Source organism: Lissotriton helveticus, chromosome 3_1, assembly GCF_964261635.1.
Source record: "Lissotriton helveticus chromosome 3_1, aLisHel1.1, whole genome shotgun sequence".
Taxonomy (NCBI): Eukaryota; Metazoa; Chordata; class Amphibia; order Caudata; family Salamandridae; genus Lissotriton; species Lissotriton helveticus.
Window position 1 is genome coordinate 920,015,569 of NC_136061.1, and position 15,992 is coordinate 920,031,560.

The 15,992-nt window shown below is 44.1% G+C and overlaps 1 protein-coding gene across 1 annotated transcript in view; it reads left to right on the top strand.

The window, feature by feature from the left end:
- The first annotated feature begins 1,309 nt into the window (after nucleotides 1–1,309).
- Nucleotides 1,310–15,992, top strand: part of GRHL3 (grainyhead like transcription factor 3) — a 95,737-nt gene continuing 81,054 nt past the window's right edge. The window contains exon 1 of the mRNA XM_078681257.1: nucleotides 1,310–1,467. Coding sequence (XP_078537383.1) covers nucleotides 1,439–1,467 — 29 coding nt within the window. The 5' untranslated portion in view covers nucleotides 1,310–1,438. The remainder of the gene's footprint in view (nucleotides 1,468–15,992) is intronic.

Sequence of the window (15,992 nt, forward strand, 5' to 3'; positions counted from 1 at the left end):
AGGGAGCGGGAGCAGGAGCCAGGTATCCGGAGACAGAGAAACCGAGAATGGGTTTTAGCTGAGGCCTGTGCCGACATGTCCCAGAAACCGAGGCGGCCTCTGCGCCCAGCCCATGAGTCACAGCCCAGCCTTCACTCAGAGGAGCTGAGGAGAGCTCGCGCACTGCGCTCGGGTGCCTGGGCCGCGCAGCACCAGGGCGTGCCGTGCATACACCTCCACAGGGGCAGCCTGGGCGCCATCTTGTCACCCTGGCTCTGTGTGATATACATCTGTGACATACCATTCCATCATACTAATTATATGTACATGAAATACAGCGATGTGGCATATAACACACTATAAAATGGAACACAAGGATTTGACAAATAGAATTCTAGCAGCTATCAATAAATATTATAAATGTATGCATAGTGTATATATTCTGGGCATCTATATCACTGGCGTCGCGGCGTGAAGAAACGGTACGTGCAAATATTATATTTTAAAAAGTTTGTGCAGACGGGAGGGCCCATGTTAATGGACGCAAAAGGGAAGGGGGAAGCAGGGATGGAATGATTTTTAGAATAAAAGAAAGGAGGGTGGATGAAGAGGAGAAAGGAGGAGAGGATAGGAGATGGGGAAGACGGAATAATGAAGGGAAAGCGAAGAAAGATAGGAGTGAAAGAGTAAGGAAGAAAAATAGGAGACAAGAATTGATGAATCGTGTTTGAAGAAAAAAGTAGAGGTGAGGGTGAGGGTGAGGGAGGGAGAGAGAGAGAGAGAGAGGGAGGAAGGGAGGGAGGGAGGGAGGGAGGGAGGAAGGAAGGAAGGAAGGAAGGAAGGAAGGAAGGAAGGAAGGAAGGAAGGAAGGAAGGAAGGAAGGAAGGAAGGAAGGAAGGAAGGAAGGAAGGAAGGAAGGAAGGAAGGAAGGAAGGAAGGAAGGAAGGAAGGAAGGAAGGATTGATTGATTTGGGTAATTAAGGTGGGATGGGAGACTAAGAAGAGCGCTGTGGAATTTTTAAAACGTATTGGCTGCGCCACCTTGTCCTGTTTCATTCCAGTCCAATAAATAGGTAAAAACCTGGAGTATTATGATTATGCAACTCGAAACCTGAACAAGACGGCGCTTGTTCAGTAATTCGACTTCCACCTCCCAACCGCGCTGGTGTCTCAGGGCACAGCTACCTCTTTATAGAATAATAAGAAAGTGCCTCCTCCTCTTCGCCCTCACCTCTCGCCCCCTCCCCTAAGCCCGGCCGGCGGCGCACGCAGGGTTAAAGGCTGCACCTGCCGAGGTGTACCTGTCTCGCGGCACCTGTCGCCTCAGCCAATCAGAGGGCGCTCTGCAGGGAAGCCACCTGTCAGCAGAATACCTGCACAGCAGCCTGAGCGGCCGCTGTCTGTGCGGAGCAGGAGCAGACGAGAGAAGACACTGCACTGAGCCGGTCACAGCCTGGGAATGCCGGGGAACATGTCCAACGACCTCGAGTAAGTACTGACCTGTCTGTGCTGCACGTGTGCTTTCATTGGAGACTGGCCTTCGCCGCGCGCTGTTTGAGATACGCAGCCTTGGCAGAGGGCTTTTTATGTGAAAAAAAGAAAAACGTGTGTGTATATATATATATACACATATATATGACAGAAATCATTTATTATATTCATTAATGTGACGTATTAACGTGTAAACTACAATGCGTGTATTTTATGTATATGTTTACTTGTACATATTTATTCATTCACATACGTGTGTATATTATCTGACCTTACACACACACACGTACCATTACTTTTAAACACACACTGGAGTGTATATTATTTACTTAAGTGCATGAATGGTTTGCTTAGCGCCGATAACATCCCCCGGCCTACTTCTGTGCGCTTACCTCCCCAGATCATGCTCGAATTGTTTCGCATTCTTACATATATTTCCTAGACTGTGCAGCAAAACACACACTTAACATATATAAAAGGGAAAATATATTAAGCCAAGTCAGTGTGTACCTTAGAAGATAAACATTTGCTATGTGTTCATACTACGTACGTACAAATCATACAGTTACCGAAAGTTCGCACGCTCACGCACAGAAATGGCTTTTGATCCATGCTTTCTGTGCTTAAAGCGTCACTAGGAACAGCTGCAAAAATATAGCCACAAACATGTTTTTTTGGGGTTTTTTTAAAGTAAAATATTGTACGACTTTTTAATTGTTTTTAATGAAGGACATTTGTATCCAGTGGCTGATAATAGTTCCTTTAAAGTCTCTGCCCAAAGCTGCCAGGGCCGCACATCAAAGTGTCAGTGATTTCGGGATATCTACCTGATTCGGAGCCGTGTTATTGGAGCACGTGCAGGTCGGGGCACCTGCTGAGCACAGTGCACCTGCCGAGTGCCTCTGAGCCTGCATCACCGGCTCGCAGCGCTCGCTTGTGAAGGCATGTTCAGGGCTCGTGTCCCCACATGCCTCGTGCTGACACCGAATACTAGGTTTAGGAATCCGCCCTCACACCTCGGGCTACTTCCATGCGTGCAGGGAAGAAAGGGGCTGCTGCCTCCCATTTAGAAGCAAACTGTATTTATTTGCCAGAGTATTGGTGTCGTTTGTCATCTAGTCTCGGGACACACACAGAGCAGATCCGCCAAAATAAAAGTTAATACAGCCATTTTGTATGTTTTGCAGTTAGGAGCATTTCATGAAATGTAACTTAGTGCATGCTTTGAGCACCATAGTGGATCAGAGCACCTGCTGCAGAGATTTGGGGTTCAAAGGTTCACACGGACACATTCTTCCTTCCTTCGGTTACAATACATTGAGTGACACTGAATTGGTTTTGAGACCTTTCCGATTGTAGTATGCGCTGTGCAAATGTGTATAGCTTCGCAATTTGGAGCTGGGCCTGATGGACTTTTAGCAGACATTGTCAAGTATTCGGTTTTTTGTGTATTGCGGTCACCGCCTGCACACGCATCTCATATGTAATGTGCACACACTGTGCAATGAACTGCATGCTCTTATGTGTGCTTGCCTGTCAGTGATTATATCCATTGTGCAGTATTACTACCGGGTGCATTTTTCATATGCAGAGTGTGTGCATGTACTCGCTTACAAGATAGTTGTCACTGTGCAATTGATCTGTGTATGTCTGTGTGCCTGTGCTGGAGTGTACCTTCTTTTCAGGGGTGCAGGTGGAGGTACACACATCTCATACGCAGTTCAGGGCAGTGACTTGACTAGGTCTCCTCTCAATGCACCTGATTGTACCCACATGTCATGTATAGGTCTTGGCATGTCACTATGCCGCCGGTGTTACAGAGTTAAAACCCCATGCAGTGCACTTAGTGAGCACGCTCTCAGTGCAATAGATTGTACACACATCACACATGCGCCACCTCGGGATGCTGCGGTAGTGCAGGTTTCCGGTTACCATATATGGAGTGCGGCTCCTCGGCTGTGCCTCACGTGTGACAGGCTCTGATGTGGGCTGTGGTTTCCACACACGCGGGGGTGGGGGCGCTGCACTTAGAGGAGACAGGCCTTCAAATGTGCTCACCTGAGCACTCTGCCCCGATTACCACTAGTGCAAACTTCCAGGGCCGCGTGCGGAGATGTCCTCATGGGACGTCTCACAACAGGATGCCCCCTTCCCTTGTGGATGGACCGGCAGAGGCGTTGCTGTGTTTTAAACCCTTTAAACTCCCAGTGTTGTGTTACGAGTTAGTGAAACGCTTGTATGATTTATCATTGGTTAATCCACGCTTCCCTGCTTACCACAAAGCTCAGTGAGAGGTGGCAAGCACGACTGTGTGTGTGACACAAACGTGAACCATGCACACGTGAGACTTCACAGTATCACGAAACACTGGAAGCTCGTTTTATTGTCCTTTATTGGGGTGACGGTGATTAATGCGTCTTAAACTAGCCCTATAAGCACACAATATTATTCTCTGGTCGGTCAAATTATTGACACTTCTCGTGGAAGCCACCCATCCGGTGTGCTCATTATAATGCATGTCTGCTGCAAATCAAATTATTTGTGATTGTTGAACACCATTGAGAGCGGTAGTGGTTGTAGGACCCCCGCTCAAAATGGCACTGATTTTATGCAGAAGCTGTCTTTTGTTCTGAATTTCTGCCTGAACTCTCTCATATACTGCCTCATGGCGGCACTTCTATGTTTAGTATAGCACCCCTGCCCTGCTGAGCCTTCAGGGCTGCGGCCCGTCGTAGACATGTGGAGGTGACAATGTGTATATCTCGTGTACAAAGCATACAGAGGTGTCTAATGTGCCTATCATGGTTAAAGAGCAACTAGCAGCGTCCAGTGTTCCTACAAGAGGGGCGGGTCTCTAGTAGTAGTTAATGTGCCTACAGCAGTGTCTACTGCACATACCATGTGCACAGAGTATTGAGAAATACCCTAGGTGCATTTCATGCACATTGAACCCTCGTCAGTTTCCAAAGTGCCTATCGTGTGTGCAGCTTACTGCAGAATCCCTCGCGCATCCATCACACTGCCCCACCTGCATGTCATACTCTCTGACTATTGTCAGCCTCCAATGTGCATCTCCTTGTTAGAGGCTGCGATGGACCCTTTTACGGGGCAGGTTGTTGGTAAACAGGTGACGTCATGTGTATGCTGCCTCCCTCCCTGCAAATATCCCGTCACCGCCGTCACGTGCTGCGTTTCCTTTTCACTGCCTGTCATCAGCCAGCAGTGTGACGTTGTGACATGTGGGAACCCCTGGAGTCCATCCCGGGTCTGCTGCAGGTGATGGAGTCTCAGCGGGCGCCCTCTGTGCACGCAGCGCCTGGAGGCCCGGGTGCACTTCGTGAGGAGGGCGGGTGACCCAGGGCTGCAGGGGCGAGCTGCCAATGTAGGCATCCACAGAACAGACACGAGCAGGCGGAGGAGGAGGGGGCGAGGGGCTGGGACGCCCAGCAGGCAGGAGATGTTCATATTCAGCTCTCTGAGTCTGTTTTGTTAGGCGGGTGGATGGCCCAACCCACATGCAGGCTGCAGGGGGTGATCGACAAGGTAGGCGCCTGTTCCAGGCACCAGCAGGCGGGGGGCTGGCACTATTTACCGCAGCCCAGCAGGCAGCAGACTTTCATATGCAGCTGCCAGGAGACGGGGATTCCCTCTCTCGGGTGAAGAGGCCTGTAGAGTGTAGAGAAATCAGTGGCAGCAGCAAGGGTTCCAGTGAAAACGGCCTTCAGCCCCAGTTTGGTAGTAAAAAGCAGACACGTTGGGGGGCAGTGTACCCCTCACAACCTTGACCCCGGTGTGACTGCACCTGCTGAACTCTAGCTAACTATACCCCTGGAAGAATTTCAGAGAGTTGACTGACTCTTCCTTGCACCAGCAGCCTCTCAATTTAGTGCTTTGTCCAATCCACTCCTATCGAGGAGGTCAAAGAGTGCAGGGATCTATCTACACGTTAATATATGGCAAATATACATTATTTATCCCTTGTCTAGTGTGAAATTCAATGAATACCAGTCGATAACAAAGAACAGGATGATATCAGTCCTGGTTTTAGTCCTTTCTTGTAGTATTAACAAACAAAAAGGGCCATGTACATTGATAAATAATAACAAATGCTGCGCCTCTTTAGGACGTTTGTTTACTTGCCCTTATAAATATTGCCAGAAACTGCTGGCGCTGCATCTGGGCGGAGCTTATTCAGTGACGTGACTAGTCTCACCGCCAAAATTCTTTCCTCTGGCTGGCTTTCGACCAGATGACATGTCCCATTTATTGTGCTTTTCTCTTACCTCAAAAACCCTGCAAGATGGAACAAAGAGTTAAGCACTCGCCGCTGACCTGCATTATTTGCAAGTCACAACATCGAATCATACAAGCCCAAATCAGCCTTCCACCCTTCAGGGGTTGGCAAAATACATGTCATTTAAAAGAGCAATACTAAGTTAGTTTTGCTCTTTTAAATGACATGTATCGTTAAGTACAGCGCTTAGAATCAGCAGAAAAAGAGCTGTATAAACAATCAGTTATTATTACATATAAAGCGAATATAGACAGCAGAGTTCATCTTTTAAGACCCACACTATTATTGCCTTGTTCATTATTTTCATGACTATTTTCTATACTTTTTTTTTTTAAAGCTCTGCGTGTCTACTTTTGATCACTTCATCAGAACGCTAACACGTTTGTGGTTATGTAAGCCTCTTTTATTGACTAAAAAAGGCCCTGCGGCCCGTTAAGAGCTGGCGTTACTGCCAGAGGCGAGAACAGGTCGAGCTTTAAAGGCCCTAATTGCAGGCCACACAGTCGTCAGATTTCCACTCATTTCGAGTCGAAGATTTTCAGCTCCAGAGGGCGCGGCGCTTGGGAACTGGGGCTGATTAGGCGCTAGTAATGTAACCGCTTTGTATGAAAGGGTAATCAGCACAGATTTAGAGAGAAGGCCCACCCTAAAAACAGCGGAGAGACAAACACCGCGATGGGTCGTCGCGAGTTTACTCAAAACGCTTCCAGAGATAATCTCTGAACAGGACCAGGCTTGCAAGCGATTGCTATCCGAACACTTTCGGATACACCTCAAACGTCAACCCTAACCAAACCCAGGGTTTAAATCCGGCTTTTGATCATTACATCATTGTGGCGGGCCCGACCTGTCGAGGGCGTCTTGTGCACTGTTTTTGGAGTTAATTTGCCGTTTCGCCGTACAATCCGCTGAATGATGCGCTTAAGAACCCACTTTATGCTGTGGAGGTTGACTTTAAAAAACGTGCGAGTTCATTTCGTCCAACAAGTCCAAAATGATTGCCATGAAAGCAATGCATTTCATGCACATTTACCTTAAAAAGCTCAGCGCACCCGAGCACAAAATGCCACTTTGACAAGGAAACACGAGGCAGCAAAAGAGAGGCCAGAGCAACGAATCTTCACTGCCTCTCGCCGCCAATGATATAACAAGGGCCATAGTAGTTATGCGGCAGGGGAGGGCCAAGTTGTGCATCAGCGGTGGCTAAATTATGCAGCAAGAAAAGGCACGTTATGTGGCGTATTTTACAAATTTTGTGACTATTACTTCATCATCATCATAATTAGTCTTTATTCGATAGTTTGCAATCATAAAAGGCACAATACATACATAAAAAGTGTCATAAAATAATAAAAAAGACCAAAAAAACAAATGTTTAATACTGAATTAAAGCCACAGTATCGAATCCTAACTAATCAATGGTAAATAAATAAGTTAAATTCTATTACTTCATTATTTTACCATTGTTATATAGGCTTACGTGTTCTGGGAAAAGGTTTCACTTCATTAGCACCAGTTTAATACTCAAGACACCGCACTAAGAAACAGAAAGATGACCAGTGAACATTTTGGGAAGGGAATTCCACAGTTTTTTGTTAAAATCTGTGGACTCTGCTGCAGATGGTGCATTATATAATAGAGGAAATTCAAATTCAGTTTTTGCAGCCACAAACTTTCCTAATTCCAGTAGCCCTGCATTTAACAGTCTGCTTCATTGTGGTGAGTAATTCCACAAAAAGGACCATCCCATTGGTTGATGTGTTGGTTCAGTGTAGTAGCACTGGTGGTACTCTCCCACACCTTTGCTCAACACAGCCCTTAGTAAGAGGCTAGAAGGCATAACTAGTCGATTTTCTAGTAAGTGCAACACCATTGGAGTCGACTAAGGCTGTGTCAGAGTCAGGTGTATGCCGGCAAGTTTGACATGCAGTTGACATTTACAGCCACTGGCCTGCTACGTAATACTCTAGTTTTCCTAGAGTCAGGGCCAGTCTGCGCTTTTTAGAAACCTATGCACTTGTTGTTTGGTAAGTGCTTGCACCCTCCATTCTTATCTGCACTGTAGCGTGATAGGTGATGAATCTGTGGTGTCTTTGTTTGTCTGACATGTCAATCGTTTGGCTCAGAGTGACAGAGTTTACTATTTCTTAGTTACTGGTTGTGTTCCAGTTAATTCTTGCGGTCAGCTCTGGTGCAATGATTTGACATTTCTAAGCTCCAGTTCCTTTTACATCACAGCCTTTGTGAGACCATTTTTCGTGATCTGGTGCCCTCTTGAGGCCCTTTGTGGTGGTACCATAAGGCAGCGGCCAACAATACCCTATATGTAGCCCCAGTCATTCGTCTTGTGGCAAGAGTGACAGATATCTAAGATTCGCCTTCTTTTTCTCTTCTTAAAAGAGAGTTACTGTGTCAGTCTGCCGCTCTTCCCCTCAGCTGGTCCTCAGACCCCCATACCGTCAGTATAGTCACATTTTCATGGGTGTCTCAATAATGCCTTTATTGTGCTGTGAGTGCAAACCTGTCTTGAGGGAAACATGGGCTTGGCATAGCTGTTAGTGCAAAGCTTCTAGTTACTGCAGGCAGATAAAGAACAAAGTGTGACCATTTCTGAAGCAACCAAGGGCCTGATTTAGAGTTTGGCAGACGTGGGCATCAGGCGGATATCCTTACGCCCTACTTACAGTATATACACATTTATGCGCACTTTACGTAGGGCAAACAGGACATCCCTCCCTTTTTGGCGGATGTCCTATGTCCGCTGAACACTAAATCAGGCTCTAGGCCTTTTTAGTGATTTTCTAAAGGAATTGCCATGCCTGGTGAATTATTTTGTCTCCAACAGTCTTGCGAAAGGTGGTGGACTTATTTAGAGATAGTTCATAGTACAAATTGCTTCCTACTTGTTGCTGCTATTGACACCTTAGGAGCTCGACAGGGGTTTGAAGTGCTAAATAAATGCTACAACATAATACAAACATTGGTAACTACTTCGTGACTACTATGGTCTTACGAATCTGAAGGTTATTCTTTTAAAAGTAAGCTTTTCTTTAGATTTTTCTGTTTAAGTAGTTCTTTGTTAGTGTCTGTCATCAGATAGGAGCACCAGTGAGCTGCAGCCGTCAGAGTATCACAAAGTCATATAAAACTGTAGTTCACATTACATGGATAAAATATCACATGATGTTTTTTCCAGTGATGTCACCAGGAGTCAAAGGGCATAGGACGTCCTGCATCTGAGGTCTTTTCAATTACCCCAAAGATTGGTAGTGTGGAATTCCACTACTTGTGAAAGTGAATTGCCTGCTTTGTATGCTGAGTGGCCATGTAGCTGTAGCCTGAAAAAAGGTTTTGCAGAAGTACATGGAGAAGATGATGACATGTATGAACCCACCCAAGACAAAGGATCATCAAACTTTAGACCAAAACTGACTGAAAACATATTCTGCAATAATGAAGAAATACAATAATAAACATCACCTGACAACAATATACCCATACTGATGAAAAATCAATTCAATTACCTTCATTAATCCTCCTCACCTCAACCCTACATTAAACACAACCCTTACCTTAAGATTCACCTCGCTACTAACTTCACCCCCTTGAATATCCAAGCAAACCGTATCTACAAACTGTAAGGATGACTGGCTTAGAAGTGCCTACATGGACATAAAGCAGATTATTTAGAGGTCGGCAGACGTCCAGCATTTCTGTAAATCCGCTGCATTGCCACAACCCCCCCCCCCCCCATTAATTGTCTCCCCATGCCCGTTTTAGAGGTGGGGGAACTGCAGGGTTTTTATGATGGAGCCTCAGAAGGCTCTGCCAAGAGAAACCTTTCACCTGTCAGCCCATTGGTTAAATATTATCTGTGCCCATGAGACACTTGGCGATCTTGCTCTGGGATATCGCTCAATGGCCCTCACCCACATGGGAGACACCTCCATGCTTATGTTTGTGAAGTTATTAATACCACACAAATGTAACCAAAGAGAGCAGTTGCTCTGAAGGCTTAGAGATTACCGCAGGCAGGGAGAGATCTCTAAATAGAGCATATTGTCTTCTATGACCAGAGTGGAGGCCATGGCCACACGTGACCTGGCAGGATCGCAGGAAGCTCTCTAGGGTCCAAATGACCCTGAAAACTGCCCCCCATCAAAAACATTCATTACTGATACAAGGGAAGCACATAATGCATCATCCCAGAGATACAAATTATTTCATGCACATTTTAAAGTGGGTTTCGGGTTAAATTATGTGCTATACAAAAATACTCAAATAAATAAATGTATTTATAAGGAGATAGTGCTTCCAACCCTACATGATATTGGGAGTCATGGAGAGTACTTATCAAGCAAGATATTTGAAAATTCCAATCTTTGGTCACTTTTGCCTTTCTACATTTAAGTAGGGTCATAAAAAGACATTTAAGAGGTTGTCTCACTCACTACATTGACCACCGCTTAAATATATTTATATATAGAGCCTACCTTTTCCCATCTGCCTATCTATTTCTGCCAGCTGCTTTACATGAGTGTCACCGGAAATATTTGCATCTGGCGAGGAGGACCTTATGGTATCCCCTCATGAGGTGGCAGCAGTTATGTGTCCTTTCACCATACAGGACAATGAAGAAATTACCCTGGACATCCTTATACAGTCAGATCTCATGGGCACCTCTATTAACCGTAAACACCATCCACATTTATCAGAGGCCTGGTGTAAATGTGAGAAATGTTTGCATATCACTGCCGATTGTTCTGTGATGATAGGGGGCACAGTCATATGTGCATTGAGGCAACACCATTCACATACCGTCATGCTCACCAATATCTGCCAGTGGTCAGTGGCGGAGTCTCTCTGTGGTGGCATTTTCCTGTCAGGGGAAGATTCTGCTGGTGAACACCCAACATTACATAATGGGTCGGCTGTAATTCTCAATGGTACGTGGACCTACCATTGGCATTTGGTGACCACTCATGTATATAATGATGTTAAGTCCAAGCAACTTTTAACTTAAAGTCATTCTTGTCCAGACATGACCAATGTGTGTTCTTATTATGTACCTGTCGTCATTTATTCACCAGAACCTGAATGAATGCTTCTGGGAAAAAATCTATAGTATATGTTATACAATTCTATATAGTAATTGTTTACCAAGGACCTGGCCAGTTAGCTCGGTGACAGGTTGTTGCGCTTGCCTGATTTTCCCGTGGGCAGGGATCTGTTTTCCCCAATCTAGGGCGAGATGCCATGCAGGGTTGGTTTTGCCTATGGAGATTTTCCATGAACAAACCATGCCCAATATAGTGAGAAGGGCTTTGTGGCAGATGTCAGGTTTACCTCCAAAAGAAAGCTAGAAGTGTGGCCCAGTAGTATATTTATATTGAAGACATTCAGTCCCCCCTTCTACATTTAAAAGAGAAAAAACTTGATTTCACAATATGAAAGTAGTATGGCCACAATACTTTTAATTTGAGAACACCTGCTCTTCCCCTGTAGGACTGTAAGCCTGTTCATGGGAATAGTAGCAGAACTTCTCAGTAGCACTGTGTCCTTCAAGGTACATAATACTTTTCATTGAATATTTTAGAAGTACTGTGTAACGCGGCGTCATGTTTCAAGGAATTGTACCCGTAGTTATCAATACTTTCATGGAGTAAGTCAGAATCTCTCTGCTCTTTAAGGGACTTCCCCTGTGTGGATGTGTTTCTCTTCGAAGGATTGCAACAGCACTTCTCTGTAAGACCATTGATCTACTCATGGGACGGTATCCGCAGTTCTCTGTAGCAATGGTTTGTTTTTCGATGCATTGAATCAGCACTTTTCTCCCAGGCTGTGTTACTTTCTGTGGGGTAACATCGCCGCACCTCTGTAGTGCAGTCTTGGTCTACAAAAGGTTTTGCTGCATTCATTCTAAGAATGTGATACTATATAAGGGGGAAAAATCAGCACTTCTCTGTACACAGTGATACTTTTCAAGATCCTGCATCGCACTTATCTGTACAGACGGACACTTTTCTCTACATTCCAAGCTCAGGTGTGATGGATTAAGTATTATTAACCTAATATAACACATTAAATACGCAGACATCCGTAAATGATGAAATGTGGGCAGATATACAGACGCTTTGCAGTAACTACTCTGTAAGAAGATTACTGATGCTCTCAGAGTTCCGCCCAATGGGATGCAAGCCTTCAAGAACCTAAATGACCTGACAATTGCACTGCTGACTCAGCCACCCTAAGTTATGACGTACACTGAGCGACAACTCATAGCAATTAAATTATAATTAGATGCAAATCGTGTCTGTAAACTATTTGGAATGTGCAAAGGGATCACTATACACCAGATAAATCAGCGGATATTAATGTCGGCGACGAATCATCCCGCAACAACGTGATAAGCATACTGGGCGGCTCACAAAGGGTTAATGCAAGGGCCTCCTCCTTGTGGTTTTGCGGTCGAAACTATGATTGCCAGAAGCAAATTTCTGTGCAGCAGAAGGTGTGTTAGTAAAGCTCAACTGCACGAGGCGTGGAGATGCTTCAGCCAGTAAAAATCACAAAACAATATGATGTGCTGACGCTGCATGGAGGCATTATGTTTTTTTTGTCTTCAATGTCTTTCAGATAGATTTACTAGTTTTAAAATAGCATCCCAGTCATTGCATCTTAAGATCTACGGGAAAAAATATGTTGCACATTTCCTGTTTGCACCTAACATTATCTTAAAGTGCTTAAGAGACTAAGAGCTTGAAGTAGCAAAGTGGTTCACCCATTCTGTGTATTTGGAGAAATGTGTTGTTGCATAAGAGAATAAGTGCTATGCAGAAAAGCATTACGCAAATAGTGAACATTAAACGGAGGGCATGAAAAAGATTTTAAAAAATGGGGCATTTACGTTAGTGCTGGACTTTTAATCCTATGTCTAAGAGAGCACAATACATGCTAGATAATTAGAATAGCCACACAACATACATTTACGTACAATGAATCTAACTGGAATTAATTCACATAGTCAACAGTTAGCATCTTGCAAGGGTCCGAACCTTATGTCCCTGCATGGCACATCTTTAGTGGACTATAAAGTGGCAAACCCTTCTTGAACCAGAAAAGTGAACATATGATCATGGACGTACAATGACTGTTCTAGGTTAACCCTTCCACGATCACTATATTATTTATTTTTGTGAGTACTTGAAAGTTTGTGTTTTATCTAATTATCTGTGTATTTTAAACTCTGTCTGCTTTTCAGCGCTTGTGATTCTTCTAACTCCCACCGACGTTTCTAATTCTGCATGCCCGGCTGTCAATCCACCATGCTGCTTTTCAGCGTGTCTGTTGATTAGTGTCCTGCCTGTCTACCGCTGTGCCTTCCTGCTAGCCTTCACTCTGCCTGTGTCTTGCTTGCCTTCCTGCCTACTGCCTGTCCACTGCTCGCCTACTATCCACTGCCAGTCCATTTGTCAGTTTGCTTACCTCTCTGTTTATTAATATATATGTTGTCTACTTGCTCTGTGTCTGCCTATCTCTCAGGGCTTCTCTTATATTGGCCTGCATGCTTATCTGCATGTGTTTTTTCTGAATGCTTGTTTACAGTTTGGCGGATGGGTTACTCCTTCACAAACATTGCAGACTTCCTGTCTGCTTTATTTAATCCTATGGCACTTGCATTAAGCCGTATGGAGTATCCATCATGTTTGCGACGCGGTCACTCGTAACAGCATTACTCATGGAATCAAACATGGGGCTTCAGGTGTTCACCTGCCTCTGCGAGGTCACCCATGTTAACACTTTTCATGAATATTGATCACTGAGCCTTCTCCCGTTGAAAATAAATAATTTTCATAACAACTTGTTTCTTTTATAGTGTTTGCTTCCACACTTTGGCAGTTTCATAGCACCACAAAGAACAGATGCTACCATGGTTCCAATTTAATGGTACTCAATGTATCAACCTTGATATAAAGGCAGAGTAGGCCCCTAGAGAAGGGGGTCTTCAAGCTGGGGGTGGGCCGGGCTCTGGCCAAAAGAAGCATTATGCTGATAGAAGTGCTTTGTTTTAATCAATGGGGGAAAATGAGCAGCAGTGAGCCACTCTGTAATGGACCATCACTAGCTTCTTTTTGTCATTTATATCCTAGCTGGGAAAAAAAGGTAACATAATTTTACTGCAATGTTTAAACATGTCTTGTGTATAAATAAGTCTAGACTTATTTAAACATTGCCAGTTTAATAGAATAATTATGAAAAATCTGAGGGGGCCCGATGAATTGTATTTTTTTTCTGGGTGGTGGTGGAGGGTGCAGCATTAAAAAGTTTGAAGACCACTGCCTAGAGGAAGAAATGAGGCCTTGTATGGCTTTATGATCTGCATGTGCAAACCCCAGGTTTAGCTAAACTTGAGCCCCCTGGAGATGTCTACAGAACAGATCTGTTGCACACCCATGGACGAAGCAGGGAGCCGGATGGGTGAAGGTCATGGTGGGACTGACCTATAGGACAAGCAGACAGTGCTCAATGAGTTTGTCTGAGAGGTCAGTCTGGGGCGCAGTTTTTTGGCTGTTTGATGGCCATTTTAAAGTCTGCTGGGCCAGTTCTTACTTTTGATTTCCTTGATATTAAAACAAACATTGCCTGCAGCAAGCTCAAATCTATGCAGTTTTCCATACCTTGCAAAATAATTATATAGCATCTTTTATTTTAGTACCCTGGCCTATTATCTGCCTTAGTCTGACACTAGTGAAGGTGCAGTGAGCGCGCCATCTCGGTAATGGTTGCAGTCTCCTGTGATAGCCATGGAGTTGTAAATAGCTGCATCTTTAAGTGAAGCGTTTGCAAAATGTGGGGACTGTTGCCATGTAGGCAATCAGTGTAGTTCCACTGCCCCAAGTGAACTTATCAACACAGTCTTTTCTGCTACTGCAGTTTGACACAAAGGCACTGCCAAGCTCATTAATATTCATCATACATGCCATTTTGTGCAGATGATTTATCCAGCCCGGAACAAATACATCTGTGCCTGGGTGGTAGGGCTGAAAATTACCTGGGCAGAACCTTGTTGGTCGGCAGATCCCGCTCAATAAAATAATTGTTGCCCATCATATAGCATATTGCAAAACTATTACCAACAGAGGTATATAGACTTGAGTCCTGGCTTCTTAACGGCACTTGATACACCCCTGTTAAGCTACCCACCAGCAAGCATTAACTATCGGGATACAATAATATTGTAGCAAAAATATCGACAACCAAAATATTGACAAGCTACTTGTATATAGGTAAATATAAAGTCACTATATTTAACTCCACAGATACGTAACTTGACTAAAAATACATATATGTATACATATACATAGATAGATATAGATATCCTCAATGTACATAGATCTGGGGTTAAGACTAGTAAACTTATGCTTAACTATATACATAGGCACAGCATGACAATATATATATATATATATATATATATATATATATCTTCAATGTGCATAGATCCAGTAAATTTTTACTTAACTACATATTACCGTGTCAATTTTTCTGCTACAATATTACTGTAGCCCGTTGTTTAATACTCGTTCTTTGGATATTTTGGGTAGAAGTCGACAACGTGTTCCAGGTTCCTAGGTCCTTGACAGTGAGGTGTAGCATGACTCCGAGAGGCAGGAAGTAAGTGCTGTAGGCAGAAGAAACAGAAAGACCCTTGGGCTGGGCTCATTGTCCCCAGTCAGGTAAAAATCCGATCAGGTTTTCAGGCTATTCACAAAGAATATATATGAAGCTAATTTACATTCAATAAATTTCATTCTCAAAATAATTTACCTATTTGTTTGTCAGTCCAGTTTTCTTGCTGGATTTGACTACTTTTTGGGGGGAGGGGTCGAGGAGTCCAGCCGTAATTGTGGGTGGATCAGAAATACAGTAAGAGTGACAAATATTATACATACTTAAAAGACATATGGATCATCAGCATATGTTAAATAAAATAGGCATATTTCATTGTGCTGTATCAGCATGCAGGCAATGATGTGCTTTGGAAGCTCTGCGTACACTGTTTCGTGTTCACTTGGAATTAGGTTACTAAGGTTAGTGTTGCGGTCATATTAGGACATCAGTCGTCTAATTTGTACTTTCACCAGCGCTCGAGAGGTATACTTATAGAGCTTAAATTACCCAAGGAAGGATGCACAGGTGATGAGTTTCCATTGTATTGTGCCCTTCC